Source organism: Argiope bruennichi, chromosome X1 (assembly GCF_947563725.1).
Source record: "Argiope bruennichi chromosome X1, qqArgBrue1.1, whole genome shotgun sequence".
NCBI classification, from domain to species: domain Eukaryota; kingdom Metazoa; phylum Arthropoda; class Arachnida; order Araneae; family Araneidae; genus Argiope; species Argiope bruennichi.
In genome coordinates, this window is record NC_079162.1 from 95446734 (window position 1) to 95470827 (window position 24094).

Sequence of the window (24094 nt, forward strand, 5' to 3'; positions counted from 1 at the left end):
AAAAAAAAAAAAAAAAAAAAAAAAAATCAGAACAGATGAAGGCACAAGATTCCAATAACATCATTGCCAAATGACAAACATTTTGAGAAATTAATCTTTTTTTATTAAATGTAGATAAATAAACGTACTTCATACTGTGTTTCAACAAATGCTTGTCCATGAAATATTCCTTCATGATTTGGAGCTGTAATACCAATGCGGAATATAGCATAATGTTGTGGCTTTAATATAAGCTACAAATGAAACAAAATATAGTTACATTAATTTTATGATAAGAAGTATTGCATAAAAAAAAAGCTGTAAAGTCATCACATATTAAAAATTTTTCATGAATTACATTACTTCCCATGAAAAGTAAATCGCAAATTTCACACAGATTTTTTTAATATATTCAAAAGCAAAAAAAAAAAAAAAAAAAAAAAAAAAAACTCCTGGTTTTCCAAAAATTTAACAAAATGGAATCCCTCTAAATAATAAATGTAGAATAAACTGACTTTAAAAGAACTTAAAAGACTTTCAACACAGTATCTGGATCTTAAATCATATATTAAACCCGTAACATTAGCCCAAAATAAAATGTGTGGGCAAAGAGAAATTTTAATGGATAAAATTACCAGTAATCATAATCTAGATAAAAATATTTGGCTATTTTTACATATGATATGCTTCACTAGTATTTTTCTAAGTGACTTAACAGGCATTGAAAACAAATTAGACTTATCTTTTGAACTGCAAAAGGTAGCAGAATAACTAAATTATGAAATAATCTTATACCCAAAAATATATAATATGCTACTTTTTAAATTCATATTCTTTTTTATTACTTTTGTAGTGAAAAAAAGTTGAGCATTCAGATAATTCTTTTTCTATTTAGTTAAATTTTGGAAATTAAAAAAAAAAAAAAAATTAATGCACATTTTATATATATACTTGAAAAAAGAAATCAATTAGTATAGCTTATCATGGCTAAAGATTGTGCTACAGTGGGATATTCTAAAAGACAACAAATATATAAACTAAGATATCTGAAAGGACATAACACTATTTTTTCGTTTCTCTTTAATGAGTGCTGATTTCTAATAGGCAGATATTTTAATATAAGACATTAAAAAAATACTACTTCCTTTTTTTTTTTAGATAATAATACTTAAATTTGATTAATTAAAAAATGATTAAATTATTTTTTTAAGCAACAGTTCCTACTGTTAATGTCAAAGAAATCTTTCCATCAATTATATGATTGTTTTGTAAGACATAATCACTCTGATTAAGCTAAAATTTTCTGTAACAATCCTGATACTTAATATGAAGATATACAACAAAATATTCTCACTTAAAAATGAGATGAGTTTTTCTTAGCTATACATATTTCCCATTTTTAATCAAAACCTATAGTTATTATGGGACAAACCTCGTAATTTTGAACTGTTAAGAGGTGACATAGAGGATACCCCAGCTAGTATACATTTTCAAAATTTCCTCGCCATAATAACAAGACATCTGGCTCAATGGATTTAACGTACACTAGAACCGTTAACAAAAAGGTTCTATAATGGAATCCGATTTCAAACAGGAACATTTTGCTCATGAAGCAATGATTTTACCACTAAATCACCCTGGCGCCTGAAAACCAGAGAAGCTACAACGGTAAGCAATACATCCAAGATGCTGATATAGTCACTATATCAGTAATCCAAATAAAACATCGAATCATATATTATGTAACTATTCATGTCTGAATATTATAAGCAAATGAACAAATCAAATTTTACTAGAATGTATTCAAGGAAGTAAAATTGATTTCCTTAATTTAATATAAGACATAAATGATGATTTAGTATTTTGTCCCATCTGCAGGGAAGTAAAGAAGAATACGAAGTTAATAATTTTTTTTATTCATTGAAAATATTGCTTTCCATATAATTTAAACGACTGAAAGAGATAAAAAGACAAGATTCATCATATGCAAGAAAATAACTGCACATTAGAGCATAAAATTGTGAAAGTTTTCTTACTTTTGGCCTTATACTTCATGATTAAATAATATGATATTAGAACAAAGCTTCGGTTTTTAAAACAATTTGATCCAGATGACTATTACTAAAAGTTCGAGGCAGGAATTCATGTTTAGTAAAAGGCTCATTGAAAAATATAACACTGATTTTGAGAATTAATCATAAAATTTAAATTTGCATATTTTTAGCCACATTTGTTAAAATGAATTTTCAAATCCATTAAATAAATCATTACCTGGAAATCTGAAATCACTCACCCATTCCATCACTCGACGACTATCAATGCCACTTATTGAAAATAAATTAAAGACTTTGAAAACGTAATTTCAAGTAGAACTGTTTAAATAGATTATAGCATGATATGGATTGAAGAAACAGACAAAAAGAAATCCTTAAATCTAATGGATTGGTATCATTGCTGGAATCAATATAAATTGATGCTTGATAATCAATTAGCTCATTAATTTATTTTTAATAACTTAAAATGTAAATTTAGGCGTTTTGTGTTCCTAGGCAACGCATATTATGAGGTCTATTAGTAAATTGAACAGTTTAGTTCAGCATTTCAATACATGTTTTCTTTAATCTACTTGATGATTTATTTTTGGTTATTTTTTAAGTAGCTTAGTGAAGATAAGTATTCTTTAAATAAATTGTTCATTATTATTTATAATTAATTGCATAATATCCACATTTAAGCAAATTATTAAAACTGATATTCAGCATTTATAAATATTGTAACAACTAAGTACCAAAAAAAAAAAAAAAAAAAAAAAAAAAAAAAGGAATTTGTGTTACAGATATGTTAGAGTGTTAATATTATCTAATATTTTTTATTCATAGAACTTACATTTTTTCACAAATTTATTTGGTAATTAGACCAATAATATCTTTAAACTGACCTGTCAGCGGCCCTCTGCAGCCAGCTATGTTGTCAGTCTACTCCAAACCAGCCAGGTCTTCATAATGTTTAGTCAAAATATTTCTAGTCACAAGATTTTAAAAAGTTTTTTCACTTACACTTCGCGCCATAGCAGAAAAATTTTGACGCCAAGCTAAAGTACTGGCATTTCCTTTGTCAACTCCAACAAGTTCCACATATGTTTTACTGCTATTAGATCCCCAAAACTTCAAATTTACCTATAACATCAAAAATAAAATGGTCACATGAAAATAAATCAGTCAAATTAAGAAAAAGAATGACATACATTTTGAAGAAAATTTGATTTTTAATTTTAATTATATATATATATGACCATAAGATACATGTTATGCAAATTACTTCTATTCTCCATATTTCACTTCAAAATGAGTGCTTGTTGAACAAATTTATAATGTACATCTTACAGTACTTTTCAAAAATTACAACCGTACAAACAGCAAAAGGACAAATTATAGTCTGTTAGGAATCAATTTCCTATTCAATATGTCAACTGCCTTTCAAGTCTCTTTTCAGAATTGCAGTGACACTCCAGTTTTGAAAAATCGATCATGTCATTAAGTAAATGAGCATCTCTATATATAAGCCTCTTTACGTATTTGTTTTATCAAATGCAACATGAACCTATAGTCATAGAATAAATAGATACTTTGTAATATTTTTATTTATAGATGGAAGCGAGTAACTATGTTCCAAATGAGCTACTTTAACATTCTTTTAAATGATATAATTTATAGCTATTCTGTTAACACATTAATTATATTTTTCTTTACAATTATCAACAGAAAAGTGATCATACAACTCAACGAGACTATGAACAAATCTTGTAAAATAAGACTGCAATACAACAATGAAATAGAAAAGTTCATGAAATGCTTTGGTTGTGAAAATTTTGCCCTAAATTTTTTTTCTATTTAGCTTAAGTGCTACAATTGACTTAATGGGACGTTACAAACTCAAAAGTGTAGCATTTTGAGCATAAGTTTGATATTTTAAGATATGATAAGCAATTAAGAGAAACGGAATTAAAAAAAAAACGGTTAAAAAATAAGTAACTAAATGTATTTCAGTAACATAGGCATAAAACAATGATTCGGTTGTTTAAAATCAGTATATATCATGTAATCAATAAGGAATTGGAGTATTCTTTTCCACACTTGTAGAAGAAAGTTTTCCGACAGCTGAATTGTTTCTGGGGGAGTTATAAGCGACTGCAACCCTTCTCATTAGAATACCCCAAACATGTTCTATTCGGATCATATCTGAAAAATATCCATACCTGGCCAATCCTTATCATTTCCTGGCAGGCTTTATCATTTTCACAGGTGATTATAATGAGATTTTGTCACAAGTAAACAATGGAATTTCTCATAACAAAATTGAATTCAAAACGTAAAAGAGAAAGGGAAAAAATTAAATAAAAAATGCACCTATTAGGCCATGAAGTCGCTAAGAAAAAATCGCTATTAAGTAATATAAACTGTCAACTAAAACTAACAACGAATCTAAAACACAAGCAAATTTATCAGCTGATGAAATAACTGAACTAAGATGTCTCAAGTAATTCTGAAAGAAATGAATAACTTCAGATTTATATCAAAAATACTAAATGAAAAACTTAGGAAGAGCTGCAAAACCAAATCCACAGATACTTACACACTACCTTAAAATGCAGATGTCCTAAATTCATCATTAAATAAAATCCATTAAAGACTGGTTAAGAAAAATAATAGAATCAATAAAAAAAAAAAGTAAGCCCAATTTAAAAGGAAGAAGAAACGGATCACGCTCTTCCTGAAGAAAAAAAAGTCATCAAAATTCTCAAAAGAACAAAATTGCTGACTAAACGAAATGCCTTAATAAACTTAGAAAAATCTTTCTTCTAATTCAAAAAAAAAAAAAAAAAAATAGGAAAAGATAAGTCGTCCATAAAAACATTACTCATCTTAGATGAAGTACTGAGACCTGTGAATAAAGCATGTCCTTATTGCCTTGTGGAAATTACGAAAGAACATTTTATTTTCAATACATATCCCCATTTCAATGTCTTATAAGATAAGATCAAATAAACTTATTATGAAACTATAGATAATAATTTAAAATAAATCTGATTAATTCATTTTCTTAGTACTTCCAAGTTACGGAAGAATTTCTAAATATTTTAAAAATCAATTTCTCTATAAATTCTCTTTTGTATTATACAGTATATACTGTATGAAAATTACTTCAGTCATGCCACTTTTTATAACAAAATAAGGAAAAGGATATCAGCTCTATAGTCCAAGTTCTATCCACTAGTTTTTCACTGTAGTTGATATGTTACAATGATGAAGCTTATTTACTAGTTTACAACCTATCGTAACAAGGCTGATGGGCTTATTAGATGTGTGATTACAATGTGATTAAAATTTACTTTAAAAACTAAATAAGAGATATTAATGTATAATATCACAATATACACAATAGACAATGTGTACAGAGTCTACATACACGAGGATCTTTCAAGATAATAGAACTTTAAACCCTATAAAACTAAAATAGAGATTTTCATTAACAAATTTTTCTCAAGTTTTGAATTTTAAAAATTCACTGCTTTCCTTTTAGCTTATATAACGAAAAACAGATATAGACACTACAGTAAATAAAATCTTGTATTATAATTGATTAGTAAATGTTTAATGGCAGACAAGTTACTATATTTTACTATTCTTCCAAAACAGCTTGTATGCACAAATTACTGAACATATATGTTTTAAAGACAAAATACGCCCTTTTTTCAAAAAAATTGTTTCAAACTTTTACTAAAATAAAATTTTTGCAATTAATAACCATTGAAACTCATTTTGACATTTTAAGAGCATACTATGAGCGTCATTATTCAATATAAATATATTAAGAAATACTTTAAAATGATCAAATTAAATACCACCTAAAGCGCCAGCTGTCAGACTTTTTTTTTTGACAGAATATATATGATACCTACCATTACAATGTGATTTGTTTTATTCAACTAAATTAAACATTATATAATTTATATGCCAAAAAGATACAATGTAAAAAATCATGTCTCAAACACTCAACTTACTAAAAAACAAATATGTGGCTTTAGTTAACATCATAAGCAAATTCTGACATAGAAATTGTTGGTCCCATCTCAAATTAAAACTAGAAAGGTATAATTATTAGGGGCATTGCAGCTATGAAAACATGCAGAATAAACCAGAAGATATTCGCACATTTATATGATTCATATACATTCTGATATAAAGTACCATAAAACAGTTGGTTTCAAATGATAGGACTACTATTAATATAGACTTACATCAACAGGATTTTCATTAATCACAGCAAAAACAACAGTACGCTTGTCTCCCATTCCTAATGTACCAAAGTCAATAAAACTTTCATTCACTGCATGAGGTAAAAACTGAAAAATAAAAAAGTAGAGTTAAACATCCTCAAAAGAAAAATTTTCTTCCATAACTACTATTAATGGCAAACGAAAAAAAATGTGTGCCTTATTTCTCAAGCGCAACAAATTTAACCATTCACAAATGCAGTAATGTTTATAAATAAATGCTTATAATAAGGCAATAGAACAATTTAAATATCCAAACCTGAGTATTCTAATAAGAAAAACGTCGTTTGCTTAATATAATATATTAACTACACATTTTTCTTGCGATTCCAAAAGAAGTATGAAAAATTCGAATTGATAGCATTGTTATTATGTATTATTATATAGCATTATTTTCTTAATTTCGTTAGTACCCTTCTATAAAATGCAAATTAACCTTCCATATAAATATTTCAAAATTTAAAAAAATTGCAATCCCATTCCGTAATTAAAAACTTAATAAGAGTTCAAAGAATTTGCTAGTTAATAAAAGCAAATATATAACCAATGTGTTTTTAGAGAGCATGAACTCTATTGCTCTTTACTTCATTAATTTTACTTATGCATAAAATATCTGATGAAAAAAACTGGTCTACTGTATCATCATGATTATTCTAAACATTATACATATTAATTAAATATGCATAGGAAATACATGGAAAAATAAATATTTCTGTAAGGAAGAAAAGTACTTATATTTCGATAATTCAATCAAACAGAACATTTCTCTGAAAGAACAATAGTTCCTAGTCTTCATTTTGACATAAGCAGCCAAGAAACAGAAACAAACATAAATATCCATATATAATATAGTAAAAAAAAAAAACAGACACGAAATAATTCTAACCAATAACAACTTTTTTTTATTACAAGAACCACATTAAAAGTTAATATTTTGAAGTTCTGGCTATGACAAGGAATAAACTGACTGACAAAATTTCTTCTAAAAATTCTTGTCAAATGATCTATGCTAATATAAACAAACTTTCAAACATCATACTTCAATAGATAAAATATTATACATTCAAGCCAAATTTACTTAAATACGATCACATTTTTCAACTGCATATATAAACATTTCACATTAAATATTAATTTCTGCATTAAATTAAAAACTTCTTCGTTTTGCTTACACTTACCACTTTCAATCGCCCAGTGAAGCATAAAAGTGGAATGTCAAAATGAGAAATATTTGTATGCAATCTGAGATATGAAGTTAGTTGTAAATCTGGTACAGTGGGTTTAAATGTTAAGAAAGCAACAGTTGCAGATTTTCCTGGTTTTAAAATAATAGATTCAGCCATCTTTACCTATAAATGAGAAATGATGTATAAAAATGCACTTTCACAAAATGATTTAAAAATTAAAATTTTTCACATTATAATTAAATTTAAACAAATTTGTTTCCTCTCATTATGATAAAAAAAAGGATAAATAAAAGACATAAGAAAAGACAAAAAAGAAATATGCTTTCAGCTGATTAAAAAAATATTTTCAAAAGTCAGAAATATCAGTTAAAATATTAAAAAAAAAAAAAAGCAAATTACATACATAATAAAATGAAATATCAAATCAGAATAAACCTCTTTAATTTAAACAGTTACAAAATAAAAATTTCATTTATAAAATATTAAATTCATTTTTTTCTGAAATAATAGATATTTTACAAAGTGATTGTTTCTTTATACTGCATGCTTTAATTATGTAACTGAAAGGAATTTCAGTATTGCATTACCAACCGAAAGCATAAACTCCGCAGAGAAATATGGATTTATCAGAAAGAAATATGGATTTATCTGCCCTGAAGACTCTAAAACACATCAAAAAGAACACGGATTATAAACAGTTACAAAACAGAAAAGAGTATTTCTTCTCTATTCATATTCTTAGTATTTCTTACAGCATTATTGGTTTTAAAAATTAAGTCAAATCATGCCATTTTGTTATGGTATGCATGCTATGTCAAAGTTTCAGACTTTTATGATAAAAATGGGAAAGGCAACAACACCACTACCACCACGACCAACAACAAAAAACAAACAAACCTGAACGTCATAAATAAACATGCCAAACATATACAGCGAGAAGTATAATAAGCATGATTAATTAACTATAATATAAATAAACTAATGCAAAAAGTGCTTTAGACATTAAAAATAACTGAGAATTATTACATAAAAGAAAATTAATGGGTAAAAAACATATATACCTAAAATGTTTTTGGAAATCAAATCTATGGTAAAAGGACACAAAAACTAAACAAAAGAGAAATCTCACCTAAAAAAATGGTCACATTAAAACTAATTTATAAATTATTTGAACCCTTTTCTGTTTCTTGCTATTTGGTTCAAGCATTCTTTTATGCTACATAGTCTGCTACTTTATTTCATTGATTTTTTTCCCCAAACTCTTTTTTTTTATAAGGGTGTTCACAATTCCCCCCCCCCTCTCGCTTCCTACTTTTCACAATCAAGTTTCTCCTCGTAGATTTCTTGATAATCTTAAACTTTTAAATATGTTATTATCGATATCAATATGCAAAAATTAATTTTTTTCTTCTAAAATACACAGCAGACTGCAGATGATTATTGGTTTGGAAAAAAACTGTTTCGAAAAGAATAGCTCGCACTTATGAAACTTTCTCCATGTACTTTATTGTTTTTACATTGCCAGCCAATGCGCTAAAACTCCTTTTACAATAATAAATAAAGTCACTAAACAGAATGCCTAACATTTTTCCAAGGCATCAACCTTTATAAAAGATACACTTTAATTTCCCCCACGTTTTAAGTTAATTCCTTTACTGTCAACAGGATTTTTTTTCTTCCATTTTTATCAATATTTCGGAATTCTGAACTTCCGGAAATGGTAGTTGCCAACTTGACAACATAAAAGAACGAAAATTAACAAAAATGAAAAAACTAACAAAAACAGAGAATGTTAAAAAGATCCCAAAAATAAAATGACTTTCACCGAAAGCAACTAACGATCTTTTTCTTTTAAGCTTTAAACTGTGAGAAGTTACTTCACTTCATTTCAGATATTTTCTGAATGGATGGAACGAAAGATAACAGCCTTCAGTCATTCCTCCTAATGCTGAACTTGGATCTTAAAATCGCAACCAATCACTGAACTTTGTTCTATCACTCGGTCTTTGAATATACTTCCCTGCTTGCAAAATATAGACCTGCTTTCGGCAGAGTTATACAACATACAATGTATTTGAAATTCTTTCGCATTAGAGCCGTATGCAGAGCCAGCACACGGTGCACTCCACCACCTCCCTAACACATTAATACAAATTTTAATACAGATTTGCATCGATCCGTAGAATGATAAAATACAACTCCAAAAACGATAAAATTCGTGGTAATTCTATTGTTGAAGATGAGTTGAAGTTCACAATTTTTTCATATAAAGTCGTAATTCTATTTCACAAATTCTTTAGAATCCTTATATTCTGTAATTCAAAAGCATAAAGATATTAAAATGCCTTTCATTTACAATTTAATAAAATTTAACACTGGAGTACAATCTCAAGTTTATTTTTTAAAACTATAATTTGGAATACATTCAACAATCAAATATAGCACAGGAGATGCAAGGAATTGATTTAGAAGTTTACTGAACAGAGGTAACGTTTATTCATATACGGTAATGATGATGTTAGACAAATAACTTTCTGAAATTCAACATCAAATGACGTTTTACATGCATTTAAGTATGACCAAAAGAAGTCATATAATTTGCCCAAGGAGTCATTCAATGAAAAATAATCTTCACATTGCCAAATTTCTCTTCTCTTGATGTTTGAAGAAAAACTAACATATAGGGAATGACCAATATCATTTATTTATTAGTACCGTGCAAGATTTTTGGATAATTATAATGAAATCTTCTGAACATGAAAAGATTATACAGTTTTCAGCAACTTAAAGTGAGGATATTCGAATTTTGCTTTTACTTGAGGTTTAATTATTTACAGCCTTATATATTTACAAAAAAAAAAAAAAAAAAAAAAAAAAAACCTTGTTCTTATCTAGTTTAATATTATTTACGAAAATCAAATAACAGTTCAATCACGGAACAGTTCCTCGATCAAATCGGAGAATAAGTCACCAAACAGACTTTTAGCTCTAAACCGCTACTCTAGGGCCGCTCCAGAAACCCACCGATCTTTATCGGGTGGATTCTAACACAGAAACCCGAATCACACGAGGCTTCTCAAAAAGGCATGAACAACTTCTCCACATACCGACGTCTCTCCGAATTCCAATTAGAAGCCTTTCTCTCCTCTCCTCTTCTCTGGGGAAAAAAAATACCGTATTTTATTTTTATCAGATATCTGCCTCTGATTTCTCATTGGGGAACTTCAATTCTCTATTACCCAATAGATGTTCAGCAACGCTTCCTCAATGGTCTCACCTCGATCCAGGGAGTGTCTGTTAAGGATTCACCTTTGAGGCCGACCGCCTCTTGAACACATGTTAATTATAACCAATTCGCAGCTAACATCGGCTGAAGTGCACTTGGGTTTGACACTTAATGGCAATGGTTGCTTTTGATTGATTATTTCTTGATGACTTGAGGAGTCTCTTCATAAGGAAAAAAAGTTTAGCATCTGGATGTTTTGATGTTCCTCTCCCTTGAAGACATGATGGATCTATTTGAAACGACGGGCCACACGTGCGTTTTCCCACTGGATATAGTAACAATTGACCAGACACAATGACTCTCCTAGTGAAAAGAATACACATTTGGAGGTCCGTATTCACTTAACTGAGTGGGAAAACGGGATACGTTACATCTTGTTGGAATGCCAATTACCATGTGAGGGAAAAGGGGAAACGTTACACTTCTGACGCATGTTTTTCACCACTCAAATGCAATAACGAAAATGATTGCCATAACAATTTTTTTTTCATGAATTTTTTAATAATTACTTCTTTTGCCTGAAATTTTAAAACTTCCTTTCAAACTTCTCTTGCACTCTAACTCTACTGCATTTTGATACATGTAATGCTATAAATGTCTTTACAATACTAAAATACAAAATAACGCAAAATTTCTATGAATAATTTCCTAGAGCTGAAGATTGAATAAAAATTCCGGATTTTACGTTTGGTAATTGTATATAAGAAATTATAGTTTTTCGAATGCATTCATATCTAATTAAAATTGAACGCGAAAGGCAATAATTTTGTCAATATCGTATAATGGTTTTGTCAAAACTAAATAATCCTGTCATGATTCAAGCAATAATGTTAAATCAGTAACTAAAATATAAAAAAAGGAAAAATTACAACATCCTTGAAACATAAATCAAACAAAGATTCCTTAGAGAGAATCTCATAGAAAAAGCACACATACACATAAAAAAAGAATAAATCATGCTCGACAACTTTTTGTAGCTTTACAAATGTGCATGGCAAAATCACATCAGATATTATCTTTTAATATAGTTATGAAAATATTGAATCTTTATTATTTTCATGCAGAATATAATTAAGAATTTCAATCATATTTAAAAAAAAAAAAAAAAAAAAAACTTACTGTAAAATGTTCTTTGGCTTCATCTGGTAATGAAATACTATAAACAATAATAACAACACTGAAATTATTAGTAACATTAAATTCTTTAATATGACTGCTATTCTGCTGACCAACATAAAACCTTGTGCAATTTTTGTTGTAATCAAGAAACCTGTAAAAATAAATTTTGAAATATTAAATAAATTAAATAATTTTCAGAAAAATATTCATATTGCAAGTTTCAAAGAAACAAAAAAAAAAAAAAAAAAAAAAAAAAACCTTAACGATTTTTTAAACAATTAAAGAAACTACAAATGAAGGTAAACTCTTATACATCATATTTAGAAGTGGTAATTTATATAATGACAGAAACTATTCTCATAACAACTATCAATATTACACTGTGCAAAAAGCAGGAAATAGTAATGCATTAATTTTAATGAATACATACATAGTTCTAGCAAAGAAATGAGATCACAGTAAGAAATAAAATCTTGAATATCTAAATTTAGAAACACGTCATTGATGTTCTTAAAAATTTATTATAAACATACGTTATTTATTTAAGAGAATTTAACTATACTTTTATTGGTGAATATTGAAAGATTAATATGCAAAATAGAGTGAAGTTGAACAGCATTCCCTCTCTATTCTGTTAATACAGAATTAAGTTAACAACCGTACAATTAAACGATTATGCATTTATTAAATTATAATTATAAAAAGCTAAATTTTAAAAATATTTGTGAAATTATTATTTTTGAAATTCAAGATACAAATCTAGTTTTACAAATGAAGGTGTTTTTTTTTCCTTCCCCATTTCAAAAAACAATCTTAACTTCAAATTCTTATTGTCTTCACATAGCAAGACTACAGAATATCAATAAATATTATTTTTCAGCTTTTATTAAATTACCTTGTAGGGAAAGTCCAATAACTCTTAAATTTTATTTGCCTTCCATTTTTAAATCTCCCAAAGATTAATGATTGCATTCATCCATCTTTGAGAAAAGTTTGTATTGTTTGTTAAGAAAAATTTAATTCATTATAAAACCTTAATTTTTTTTCGTCGAGACATTCATCAGAACATGTAAATTTATAATGAAAAAATGCAACTGTCACAAACCATATATTACTGAGAGCATAAATCAAAAACACAATCATAGTACAACTCAGATCTTAGTACTTCACTCACTGATAGCATTCCATAAATATAATGATACAAATTATATTTTACGGATGAAACTGTATTTTTAATTTATAATGTTATGCAAAAGTCCATAAAGTAAATATATGCTGGAAAGTATTATGTAAAAGTCCGTAAAGTAAATATATGCTGGAAAGTCCATCAGGCTCAACAAAGGATAATTAGGCTTTATTCTACGGGAAAACAAGAAATGCAAATTACAAAACAAAGACAAAGTGTAAACAAAACAGCCTTTGCAGAAATCAATTTCATACAACTGTAAATCGTTAACAAATAACAACAGCATAAAGCGCTCAGAGAGAAGTAGCTGGTGATCAACACTCTAAGGAGAGAACGTTCTAGACAACTCCTTCGCTCTACTTGAATGCTGACTACTTTCAGCTCAGCCTCTACGATTTTATTATCTCCGTTCCAGGGCAAAGAAGCTACTAAAAGAATATTGTATCTTTGCTCTTAATTGAGATAACACCAAGATTAATGAAGTTTAAGAAATCTTCGCTTATGACAACAAAATCGTCGCCAAGGACGGGAGTCATTCATCAAGCATTGATTTTGCATGCATTAGAGTAATCTGTAAAAAGCTTCCTGACTATTAGACTTACTGTACAGGGTAGCAATACGACAAATTTGAAACAATATTGACTAACGTGTACAATATAATTAAAATTAAGGTATGAAAAAAAGTTTATATATCTGAGGTAACACTCTTTATATCACTGTGTCTTCTGTCATAAATGATAATAATGGCAATAAAAGCAAAGCAAGCAACGGAACTTTATATCTTTTATTTCCAAAATAAGACAATTACATACACAGTATTTAAAAAAATCAAATAGCTTTTCATTACATAGAAACAATATTACAATGTTTTAATTCTAATAAGGGAAAAGAATTCTATCATCCTGAAAATTTGTCTTTGAAACATAAGAAAATCTACTCAATATATATTGGTTAATTACATATTTTGATGAATCCAATCAAATATTTGGGCATTTCTCCAGAAAACAAAACACAGAAGAGAAAAAAAAATCAACCTCTTATATACATGACAAGATTATAATTTTTAAAATAAAAATGGAGGCTATGTATCTCCGTCATTGGAGGTTAAAATTCATAATTCTATAAATCAGCAATTAAATTAGCATACTTTTAAGATTGTTTCTTACCCTCTAATAAGTTGTACTTGATATGGTATTTGCAATTTGTACTGATTATTTTTTGATTTAATAACTATTTTCCCACAGCACTGCTTTGGATGAAGAGCTCTTGAAGCTACAATATAATAAATTATACTTGTTATAACAATATATACAGGAAGAGTAAAAAACAATGACTTAGTAAATTTTGACTCCAGAATATGAAAATAAAAATAATCAACTCTTCATAAAATAAATATAATATATATATTAAAGTGGCAAAAAGTAATAAACGTTAAACTGTAATATTTCATTGATTTTCCCCCTTCTAATTGCTTTCAAAAGTACCCAGATAATTTCCGATTTACACATTTTCTCGAATTTATTCATAAGAATATTTCTGTATTTGAATTTTGCCAATAAAAATGATATATCTGAATTCGCGTTTTAACGCGAAAATTCAGTCAAGTGAGCATTTAAGGGATCAATTAGAAATTGATGAATAAAAGGTTTTTGGCACACACCTTTTCAAAGAAAGCAGATAAATGATTTGAAGCATTATATTTGCTGTGGACAAAATTTGTATGCATTTTTGTAATAATGGCACTTATTTTCGGGACGATAAAACGTCTTTTTTTTTTTTAATTCCAAATTTTCAGCTAACCAAAGTAAATTTTTTGCTACCCATTTTCTTATAACTATAATTTTTCGCAATTATTTTGTTACTTTCAACTAAATTATACAGAATGTCAGATAAAATAATATTAAAACATCATATTAAAATTTCAATAGAATTATAAAAATATTCAAATAAATATAAAAACTTTTAATAAATAAATTTTCATCATGCGAGAGAGAAAGACATTATTATTAATTTGTTATTATTATCAAAATTTTTAAGTCCCAAAGAGACAGCTACTGTATTTAGGATTTCAAACGTACTACAATTCCTGTTACGAATTCATAAGGCCAAATTCAGGAGGTGCGGGACCCATAAATAAAATTCGCCCCAGTTTCTAGTAAACCTACACCGCAGGATTAATGCCATCATCTTTTAACATTTTCAAATATGGAGTGAATTATAAATAAATAAATAAAGAATAAAAAACAGACATAAAAAAGAAAAACAAGGTGACCTGAAAATTCCCTTGACATTTTTTTTCTTAATTGTTTTATTTATAATATAATTTGGCTGTAAAAAATTTTCCGATTTCCGGTAAATACTGCGAAAATAAATTAGAATAAAAAATTATCCAAAAGGCTAATCTAATCAGCATCAAAGGTCAGGCTGTAAAAAATATTGTATGAGTTAAATTCTTCTACAATTTATTGGAACCATTGTTTTTAAAAAATTTTTACAGATTATTAGCTAAGACAAAAAAAAAAAAAAAAAAAAAAAAAAATGTGTTACTAAATTTTACCAGTTTGGATTGTCGTGTCCTTAATCCTTCAACAAAGGGGACAAATTGGAATTAATCGACCCAATGGGCTACAGACCAGCCCAGAGTATCCCATTTATTTACACAATATAATTAAAGGCTTAAAGGCAATTTATTGTGTTATTCATTAGAATCAGCAAAAGCATTAAACTTGTGACATGTAATATGATTTACAAATAAAGATAAAATATGAAAAGTGTATTAATTTCGTGCATGTATAGTTAAAACTTCTTCTAAAAACGTTTATATTACTTTGAATATTTTTAGAATTGGGATTTTAATATAATGCTTCAATAATATTTTGTCAAATATTCTGTTTCTGTATAATTTGGGTGAAACTACATATTTTACAAGCAAAAAAAAATTGGGATTTAACAAACTTTTCATCTTGACGAATATGTGTGCTATTATTATGAAAATGCTTATAAATATTGCCTACAACAAATAAAACCACTATTGAATGTTTCAAATAATTTATCTGCTTAGTATAAAACGGAGCGAGCCAAAATCTTTTTCATCAATTTCTGGTGGATCTCTTAAATGAACACATCTTCGCATTAAAACCTGAGTGCTAGTATATTTTTTAATTGCCTGAAATTCAAAGATAATTTATCCATTCTTCCTGGAGAAAATAGAAAAAAGTGTAAATTCGAAAGCATCTGGATAATTTTGATCTCAAAGTGCTTATATTTACTGACAAGCCTTACATGTTTTAAAAACAAACAGTACCAAGATTAACAATCACTACACGAAGGAAAAATAGAATAGTATCCTTAAAACACTGCAAAGAAGGATAATGATTTATAGAACATATCCCTGGGCTCCAAACTAAAACATTGCACAAAGTAATAAAAAACAATGCATAGAATAACAAAAATAAAGTTTTCTCCTTTCTGATTTAAAAAAAAAAATTAAATGCATTCCAAAGGTTATTAAAGATACGGTTTAAGCAATGTGTGAATCTTATTATTCATTATTAATCTAATCTAAATGATATTTATGAATTATACTTTAATTTATCTAAAAGTGGAATAAAAATGTTTTTTTCTTTTTTTTTTATGAAAGACTGAAGCAGCAAAACAAATAATTTTCCAATAACACGATGAATACAACAGCTGTGGTGAGACAGCCAATCTTTGTGCCAATGAAACCGAATCAATACATTATTAAATTGGCTACGAAATCATGATGAGAAAAATAAATAATATGATATTTTTCAAGCCCTAAATTATAGTTCCCTCACAGCAACAATTTATAACTAATTATAGCTTTTACAAAATCATAATTCATATTTAAATTATGAAAAAATAAAAATAAAAATGTATTTAAATTAAATAACTAACACTTTCAAAAATCTAGAAAAATGAAAATTGTAAATAAAAGATAATGGCATATGGACTACATGATAAATAGAAAAATTGTTAAACATAACCACGTATAAGAAAACAGACATTATCGACCATTCTGACTGCACAAATTAGTATTTGAACAGTTTCCCAGATGTCCAAAGCAAGTAATACTTTTTTCAAAGGGATAGATTTCAAACAAAATTCAAATTTTTTTACTTTAAGCAGTAAACTAATGTTGCTTACGTGTAAATGTTATTGTAGCTACTTGTGTGCTGAATACAGTATCTGGAGGTATTTTTAATGGCATAAATTTAACATCTACTGCTTCATTAACAGGAGTAGCAATAACATTCTGGAAAAGTAAAAAACATTATTTTTGAATATATATATATATATAATTAAATAGTAATGTTCTAAAATAAAATAAACAGAGAAAAAAGTTATGCAACAATGTACATACCACTAAATGAACATGTTTTGGTCCTGAATTTAGCAGTGAAAGAGTTAATACTTTTGGCTGATCATCACTTCTTAATACTCCAAAGTCAAGTATTTCTGTAGGGGAATATATTCCAGGTGCTACAATAATACAGAAAATATACTTAAAATTAAGATTAAAAAAAAAGTAATAAAAACCCCAAATGTTTAAAAATGTTCCGAACATAATCTTACATAACTTATTTATAAATGACATGATATAAAATTATTAACCCTTTCACTGCAGAGACTAATGAATTTATGAAATACATAAAAACATACATATGCATTTCCTTTTTATTAAAAAATGTTACTCAAATGTACACAGATACAAAAAATCATTTGAAATTCTTACATTATAAGCCTAAAAATTTCCTCTAACTGGGGTAATCTGAGAAGGAAAAAAAAGTAGAAATCATCAATAAATATTCAGCACAGAAATAAAACTTTAAAAGAATGGAATTATTAAACGTACCTGATGAGACATCAACTTCAACAGGTAACAATAAATAATCTTCTCTTGTGCAATTTGTTCTAATACGAATAAATGCAGTATGGTTTTTTTCGACCCTGGCAATAAAATTAGCTTTAATAACTGGCTTAGTTTCATATGGAGGAATTTCCTGTTATAAAAAAATAAGCAAATCAAAAAATAATAATGATGATGAAAAATTATGAAAAGAACATAACTAAATTAATAATGCACTTCCTTTAAAACAGATTCTTGCTTATTTTATTATTTCCTTGAAATTGAATGATAAACCGATAATATCCAATAAGAAATTAAGATCAAAGCTATAATTACAAGAGTAAGGCCGTTTGTACAGTTAAGGAACTTATTTTGAAAAAATAAATATATAAAAAACCAAACAGATAATAGCTACAGTGAAAACATGAAATTATAAAATGTATTACACAATCTTATGGAATAACACAACAACAACAAAAAATTAAATAACAAATAGCATGTTAAATCAATGATCAAGAATAAATTTTATAATTTCTAACGAAGCATTATTAAAGAAAGGAAATTATAAATTATCCTATATAAATTAGAGTTTAGACAACTGATAAATCTTCATATTATTGTTTTTCCAGGTTTCAGATCTTTGCCCAATGATTCAAATCAATGCATCAAACGCAAAACGAATCAAATAAAATCAACGCATATTATACACAATTTTCGGAAATTTCAGCTCTTTTCTCTAATGTTTCAAAATCACCACCGAAATAATTGGGTACTTGCTTTTAAAATTTCAGATAGCATAATTTAATAAATTTGGTTGAAAGACCATTTTCAATCTAAATGTCAGAAAGATGTTGGAAAATTTTGCATTTCAGATAATGTTAAACTGCGCAACTAACTAACTAAAAAAAAAAAAAAAAAACTAAAACGTCAAATGCAAGTGTTTTTACACACACATTTATATAAATTGAGATGAACAGAATCAACTAGAAAACAAAGCGGAACAACCTAATAACAAGGATGACACACTTAAAGTTGTCATTGTAATATCAATTATTTCTAAAAGTGAAATATTTAAAGCGGTATTGGGGGGGGGGATGTTTGGAAATAAAATAATAAATCTAAAAAAATAATCTTTCATAAATTTTGGAAACTATAGCAATAAAGCAGTTTACAATTTCTTTTACAATTTTGTATTTAATTTTAAAATTATTTTTCAAATAATATTTATCGTAACTGTTTATAATTATTGATATTATTGGGATCCATTTAGGTGTGTGTCACGTCGTAGGATAATTTTTGAAACTTAATATTATATATATTAGTTTGGGGAGTTAGTTAAGTTATTTGAATAAAAAAACATAAGAAATAATAAAAACATATGGAATAATAACATCAGAATCTCAATCACATTCCACGACATTTAAACAAGCGTTTTAACTTTTCAATTGACTTATCAATTTGATTCTTGGATAATACAAACTCTTTGCATTCCACTGAATTGCCAGCCACTGCATTAAAAAAATTGCTAAATTATATTAACCCTTTAAATGTCTATTTTTTTCTAGTCATATTATGTTAAAATATTTTGAGGCGTGAAATTAGAATAAGAAAAGGGATTCATTTAGCTTATTAGATACATTTAATTTGATTAATTAATTAATTTGGTTTATTAATAATTAAGTACAAATCAAGACACATCATTTTGTGTGAGATAAAGAACTGAAGCATCTAAGTTTCTGTCTTTCTAAAAAAATCTGTCAGAACTTATGCCAACCTACATAATTTCATACAAAGATTGATCAATTTGGTGGGGAGCATACTTCCACGGCCCTAGAAAGGGTTAAAATAAAATCACAATCTTTTCCTGTAGTTGCTTGCAATTCACAAAAACAGAAAGAATAGGCGTGTTTTGCAATTCTTTTCAGATCTAAATCAAAATTCTTACCTTTTTTATTCAAAATTTTCTTCTTTTGATTAGTAAGTTTTTAATACTCTGTTAAATTCATTGATATAGGCAAGCATACGAATCCATGTTTGAAAAATCAAACTTAAAAATGCTACTTACCGTTTAAAGCCTATAAAAACATTTTTTCATGGCAATGAAAGTTTTCAAACAACCAATGAATATATTTTTCATGTGCTGTATCAAAAATGAAAGGGTTACAGTTTATTTCTAGTAAAATGTTAATGGTTGGATACTATACAAAATTTTTTTGATATATTTATTTTTCAAAAATTGAGATTATTTATATTTAGGGGAAGAAAACTTGCCATTCACAACATATAATACTACATCTTTCCACATGGTTCAGCTGCTTGTTCAGTAGCAGCTGTATTCTCTAGACAGTGAATTCTGAAAAATTTCTTAAAAACTTTCTCCGCCCCCAAAAATCTTTAGTTTACCCTTGTCGCTGACGTACTTTCATTAATAATACACATTAGATAAAAAGAAGCTCAATATTTAATGCTGACAATATTTTGCCAAGACTTAAAGAAAAGTTGACAATTACAACCACTTATTAAAAATGCGGAAAATTCTTATTCTATTTGATAATTCAAGAAGTAAAAATATTCTAATATACTGGCCATCCATTAACCTTAAAAAGAATTGTTTTCAAATTTAATTAAGGATTTTTTTTTTTTCAAATCCAATTTTCCAAAGTTTTGTAAAATATATTCCGAGTGTAGAATGTCCCATGACAGTTGAAGGCATGGTTGAAAGTAACCTCCTTTTTTCATTCTAAAATTGAGTGTTTAAATCCATTTGTTTCATTTGAAAAAAGTTGATTCATTATCATAAAATATTAAACAACACACATAAAGACCAATTAGATATTTAAATATAACACCATTAATAAATGCCAAATGAAACAAGTAAAAGTATTTCGTTGGTTCATAGAACATTTTAGCAGTTTTGCTGACTAGGAAGATTTCTCGTAACAAGTCCGAGTCTTCACACAAGCACTATATGAATAATATTTTATGTAATACAAAAACGTTTCAATTCTTTGTCTAAACAATATGAAGACGTAACGAATAGCTTAAGAAAATTATTTCAAGGTGTTAGGTCTTTGAAAGACTTAACAGTTGTTTCAGTAATCCCATTTGCTCCCTTCCATTTCTATTCCTTCAAACTACACAAATTGGCAATCAATAGAGTTCGCAGGTCAACATCCTTTTTCTGTTGGCGGAATTCTCAAAGCAAGAACAAGTTACTAATTGTTTTCTTCTTCGCTACCAAAAAATAATGGATGCAAACTTCACTTCTTTTTCAAAAACACAATAAAAAATCATTTCACAGGTTCCAAGTTCAGCAAAATAAAATTCAATGAGTTTTCAACAATTTTCAAGAATAATTGGAATCTCGTAAAAATATTTAAAATTCTATTTGAAACTTCCAGCCTGCATCCAATATTTTATAGTAATGTTACATCAGGTTATACATTTTTTTGTTGTCAAGATATAAATTAGCAATCAACTGCCAAGAGGGAAAAAAAATGTCACAAGAAAAGTACTTCAAAAATAAAAATATTCACAAATATATGAGGTGATATTAAGAGATGACAAGGGCATTTAAAATGAATTACCCATAATGACTTTGGAGCTTCACTTTCACCATCAGGTAATTCTAAATGTAAATCTCCTCCACTGGAATACATTTCGGTTAGCTACATAGACACAAGAACAAACATTTCGTTTCAGATTGGAAATATTAAATTATTTCTTTCACCAACAGTAATGCAATGATAAAAAAGAGAAACTGATTATATATACATATGCATGAAACATTAGAATAGGGTCATCCACTTAAAACTAAATTAATACATAGAAAAATGAACAAGATACACTGGTGGCCAAAATTGTGGGCACTTTTGAAAATCGTTACGTTTTCTAACTTTGCATGTTTATAGAAAATGTTACATTTCACAAAATGCAAACTCTTACATATCATTTTAAAGAGAATGCGATGCTGATTTCAATACAAAAAGCAAATTTAAATATTTGCAATACAAAAAAGTTATTCTTACTTTACTCTAACTAACAATCACAGTGAGGAAGTGGATAGTAAATTCTAACTTTCCAGACAAATCACTGTTCTTGTTTTGGGAACCAATCAAATGTTAATAACTGCTAGTAGAAGTTGATATCATGTTTAAAGTTAAAGCAAGTCTTTACTGTGCTTTTTTTCTGTAGATGGAAAATTGTTTTTTATGTAATCAAATTGCAAGTTAGAAATTTTTTAAACTTTTGAATATATAGTTGAATTTTTTGTAAATATTTTCAATATTTATTCAAGAAGCAATGAAATCAAATTAAAGAATAGATTGGACACCTAGAAAGAGAACTAAGATTATTGTGTTACGTGAATGTGGTCTTTCCTATGCTGAAATTACAAAACAGGTGTGTGATTCAGTGACTACATCTGGAATCCGAAAGTTTTGTTTCCGATATCAAGAGACAAATTCAATAAAAACAAAGCAGGAAATGGCTGAAAATGGTGCACCACATTTGTTTATAACCGAAGAATAAAAAGACTATGTCTCCAAGATAGAAGAATGCCATCATCGGCCATCAGAAGTCAACTGAATGATGCTGGTATTTATGTCAGTTCAAGAACAATCAGAAGATTATTAGATGTTGGACTAAGAAGTAGAATTCAACAAAAAAATCCTTATCTCAATTTACAGCAGTGTATAAAAAGATTACAGTGGACAAGGGAAAGCATTAATTGGACAAATGATCAGTGGTCACAAGTTATACGGAGTGATGAAAAAAGCCATTGTTATTCGATAGTGATGGCGAAAATATGTTACACATAGAATAGACGAAGAGCTACATCCTGACTGCATTCAGGCAAATATAAAGAATTCAGTAAATGTTATAGTTTGGTCCTGCATGTCAGCAGACAATATTGGTCTCCTTCCTGTTATTGATGAGACATTAATTGTTAGAAAATACATTGCTACTATTCTAGAGCCAAAACTTACACCTTCCATCAGTGATCTATTCCCCAATAACGTATCATTTATTTTTCAGCAGGATTCAGCTCCTTACCATAGGGCAAAAATATCGAATGATTGGTTTAGTGTAAAGGGCCCTGAATAATTATCATGTCTAGGAAACAGTCCTGACCTCAAAATTGTTGAGAACTTGTGACGCCGTTGTACATACGAAGCATTCATCAAATAAAAGATAATTAATAGAGACTAATTGTTTCCTGGCATCATGCAATAACGAAAGAAGAGCTTAAAACTCTCGCCAGCTTAATGAAACATCGATGTGAAGCTGTAATAAAAAATAAAGGTCACCTTACTAAGTACTGATAAATCACTGCAGTCATCAGCATCTAATGTATCTCTATAATTATTGCCGCTCAACTTTTTTTGTATTGCAAATATTTGAATTTTGCATTGAAATCAGTATTAAAATCTCTTTAAAATGATATGTAAGAGTTTGCATTTTGTGAAACGTTACATTTTCTATAAGCATACAAAATTAAAAAACATTTTCAAGTGCCCCAATTTTGGTCACCACTGTATATGCTTTAATGACTATAAAAGTAAAAAAAAAAAGTTTCTATAGTACTACAAATTGTTCAAACTTTCCACCGTTGGCATCCTGATAGACTTTGCTGGAGGAATCGGGTTATGAGCTACTTTATTCAGCATCTAAATACACCCATGTCCATAAATTAAGGATAATTTAGAATCACGAGGAAATCGAACTCTAAAATACATATATCATGAGTAAAATGACTACACACATCTTCAAAAATCATATGCAAATTGCAGGAAGCCACCAGATGACACCGATAGTGCGTCATAATGACGAGAGTAATGTATAAGGAATACAGGCAAAGAAGAAAAATTGTTCGAAAGCACTTTATACGCCGTCCAGTGCAATAACCGCATAGTTATGACATAAAGGACAAATTTGGATGATTTTTTACGTGGTTTAGAATTATCGGCCGTCTGGAATGTGGGCGTACCCAGCTGGAAGTATCCTAGGAACTTGGAATCGCCCAGAGTGTCATCACCAGGCTTTGGCAATGCGAATTATTCCAAGATGATGGTAATGTGAGTAGACCTTACAGCACAGGTCGCTCCCGAGTTACAACGCCCAAATGAAGGAC

At 28.0% G+C, this 24094-nt stretch overlaps 1 protein-coding gene across 7 annotated transcripts in view; it reads right to left on the bottom strand.

Annotated features, from left to right (window-relative positions):
- Positions 1-24094, bottom strand: part of LOC129958263 (transmembrane protein 131-like) — a 132560-nt gene that overhangs the window by 57565 nt on the left and 50901 nt on the right. For all 7 annotated transcript variants that reach the window (XM_056070592.1, XM_056070591.1, XM_056070588.1 and 4 more), the window contains exons 8-17: positions 21549-21629; positions 17968-18115; positions 17476-17594; positions 17259-17367; positions 14258-14363; positions 11906-12056; positions 7492-7662; positions 6278-6382; positions 3036-3155; positions 129-233 (exon numbers count right to left, since the gene is read on the bottom strand). In XM_056070592.1, coding sequence (XP_055926567.1) covers positions 129-233; positions 3036-3155; positions 6278-6382; positions 7492-7662; positions 11906-12056; positions 14258-14363; positions 17259-17367; positions 17476-17594; positions 17968-18115; positions 21549-21629 — 1215 coding nt within the window. The remainder of the gene's footprint in view (positions 1-128; positions 234-3035; positions 3156-6277; positions 6383-7491; positions 7663-11905; positions 12057-14257; positions 14364-17258; positions 17368-17475; positions 17595-17967; positions 18116-21548; positions 21630-24094) is intronic.